The 2,800-nt window shown below is 37.6% G+C and overlaps 1 protein-coding gene across 1 annotated transcript; it reads right to left on the bottom strand.

Moving 5' to 3' along the window:
- Positions 1–321: 321 nt before the first annotated feature.
- LOC110932344 (protein FAR1-RELATED SEQUENCE 5-like) lies at positions 322–1,736 on the bottom strand. The gene is made up of 4 exons (XM_022175687.2): positions 1,471–1,736; positions 1,137–1,395; positions 486–1,055; positions 322–387 (listed from the first exon to the last, which is right to left on the bottom strand). The coding sequence occupies exons 1-4, from the start codon at positions 1,734–1,736 to the stop codon at positions 322–324; spliced, it is 1,161 nt and encodes a 386-aa protein (XP_022031379.2).
- Between the last annotated feature and the right edge of the window lie 1,064 nt (positions 1,737–2,800).

The raw sequence follows: 2,800 nt of genomic DNA on the forward strand, positions 1-2,800 counted from the left end.
AGCAATTCTTCAACAGCAGCATAGTTATCATTCTTGGCTTCGTCATCAACTGGTCCTCCATTTAGTAACTTGGATTTCAGTTCCTTTATCTGCTCAGCGAAAGTAGAAAGTCCTCCAACATCACTTCTTAATGCGTCTACACATTCGGTTACAATCTCAAGAATCTGACTTCTCGCAGCAGCTTGTGGACGGGTGTCAACGCCGTATCGACGCTCAATAGAAAATATACTTTTAGGAAGCACGTCCCTAGTCCAACGCTTAACAACAAACTGGGCAAGGATTTTTTCAATATTGTTTACCCGGTAAACACAAAAGATGTGCCTATCCAATACGGATGAAGTTGTTGCATGAACAAGAGACCGACTGATTTCTCAACTCAAGTTTAACCTACAAAAACACCAAAACACATTATTAAGCTTCTGTGAAAAAAAAGCATTATGAAAGCTTAAACAAAAGATGTCATCATAAGGATACAACACAGTTACCGTGAATGTGTTGGTTGCACTGCTTCGCTTGTCCAACTGATTCACATAGTAAACACGAACATCATCACAATCCTTCGTGTTTAGAATGTAACAAAACAACTTCCCCTTGTATATCTCTTTTCTTACCTCTGTGAAAATTGCATGTGTGTACAGCTCAAAAGCGTGCTTCTCGATAGCTAAATCAGTACTGTCCATGAATACACTAGATGAGGTTTTAAACTCTGCAACACGTTGCCTGTAACGCTGATTGTCTATCCTAGTTTCATAACATAGCATGAACTGAACTAGTGTGTTAGCACTAGTAGAGTTGACCTTGAAGCTTGAGTTAGAGCTTTCACATCTTGATGTGGTCTTCATCAGACAACACATTGGGATATCACGGAAGTAGGAAGGTACCCATTGGTCCCTAATTGAGTACATATCATTCAACCAGTCGTGATCTTGTAACCCATATTCCTCCATCAAAAGTTGCCAACGCGTCTCAAATGTAGATGGCTTCATGTGAATACTCCACACCAAACGATGCATCAATGCCCTTAACTCAGAGTTTTGTAATAGGTCTCCATGAATCTATAAATAACAGGACCCCAAGCTGTTAAAAGAAGTAACAAAATAAAAACTTCTCAAACAAGATTGATAAATTAATAAAACCTTGGTTGGAAGTTTTTTCATAATATGCCACATGCAAAGGCGGTGCCGAGCGTCTGTGAAAACCTCTGAAATGGCAGCTTTCATTGAAGGGTCCTGGTCCATCAGAACTAACTTTGGTTGCTTCTTGTGTGCCTTCAGAAATGATTCAAGTAACCACTTGTAAGACTCGGTGGTTTCATTGAATAGCAAGCCAGCACCAAATGTCACACATTGTTTATGATTATCAACACCAGTGAAAGGAACAAAAATCATGTTGTACCTGCATGACAAAGAAAAAAAACAAAAGGTAATAATATGTTAAAGGGGAAAAAAGTGCCAGTTTGCAAAACCTTACTTGTTAGTGTGATAAGTCGCATCAAAAGCTAACACATCACCAAACACCTCATAGTTTATCTTGGAAATTTCATCTGCCCAAAAAATCGACCTCAATTGCCCTTTCTCAACCACAAACTCATAGTAAAAGTCTGGTAAGCTCTCCGATCTTTCTTTCAAACGATCTATAACAAGTTGCGCATCACGGTCACCAATATAAAGCCTAACCGACTGGCTCCAGTTCTTAAAATCAGTTGGCGTCCCACGTACGTTGTGATGTCCACCCATCAGGGACACTAAAACTCTGTGAGAAACAATTGGACCAATTCTGTTCAAACTAATGTTATGGATAAACTGTTTGGATGTAAAGGGTAGTTTCCTTGAAATCCTACTTAGGTCACGATTAAAATGCTCAACAAAGGGATGATTATGGTGCACATGGAACCCTACCACTGTGCACATAGAGCTGCCCTCAGAAAACTTAACCAGTATACTAGCCTTGCAATCTGTCACTGTGAAATTACTTTGCCTAATAGTCAAGGTTGACTGCTCCAAGGTATCAGTTTTACGCCTAATTTGTGGTTTTGAATATTTAGTACACCTTATGTACCGGTGAGTGACAAAACCCTTCCATCTCTTGGTTTGCCCCTTACGAATAGAAAACCCAGAATACACAGCATAGTCCTTGTACATACTGAACACGTCGTTCCACGTTTCATATACAGAACCAACAACAGGCTTTAAAACAATAGGAACATTAGGACACCACATTCTAGTGCCATTGGGTGTGTGGTGAACATAAAACTCCTCGTTCGCATGAATACCTACAAAAAAGGTCACGAGTCTTAGAAAACATTGTATTGTTTGATAAATTTTAACACGTATAGGTTGAAAACTTTTTTTTATATGTAACATTGTATTCTCAAAAACAAGTTTAACACGTTTCACTAAAATGCAAAAAAAAAAAAAAACATGGTAGTACATTTTTTTTATGTCACCAAAAAGTGTAGATGCTGGTGGAATTTTTTATGTAGCCCAAAAATGTAAACTCGAATGTTTTCCCCAGCCTGTTTTCCCCTTCCAATAAAAATATAAAAACTTCATACAAGTCCAACCACACACGTTTTTACCTCCTACAAAATATATAAGCTTGTTTCATAAAAACTTAATACAAGTGTAGCCACACATTTTTTACCTCCTACAAAATATAAAAGCTTGTTTCATAAAAAATAAAATACAAGTCCAACCACACATGTTTTTACCTCCTACAAAATATATAAGCTTGTTTCATAAAAACTTCATACAAGTGTAACCACACATGTTTTTACCTTCTACAAAATATAAAAGCTTGT

This window comes from Helianthus annuus, chromosome 3 (assembly GCF_002127325.2).
Source record: "Helianthus annuus cultivar XRQ/B chromosome 3, HanXRQr2.0-SUNRISE, whole genome shotgun sequence".
Taxonomy (NCBI): Eukaryota; Viridiplantae; Streptophyta; class Magnoliopsida; order Asterales; family Asteraceae; genus Helianthus; species Helianthus annuus.

Bases quoted from the DNA above. Each gene is read 5' to 3' on its own strand.
- LOC110932344 (XM_022175687.2), bottom strand. From the start codon at position 1,736: ATGGGTGGACATCACAACGTACGTGGGACGCCAACTGATTTTAAGAAC. The intron at 1,056-1,136 runs GTTTTATTAATT...TGTTATTTATAG, and splicing joins TGAAAAAACTTCCAACCAAG to ATTCATGGAGACCTATTACA. The intron at 388-485 runs GTAACTGTGTTG...GTGTTTTTGTAG, and splicing joins GTGCAACCAACACATTCACG to GTTAAACTTGAGTTGAGAAA.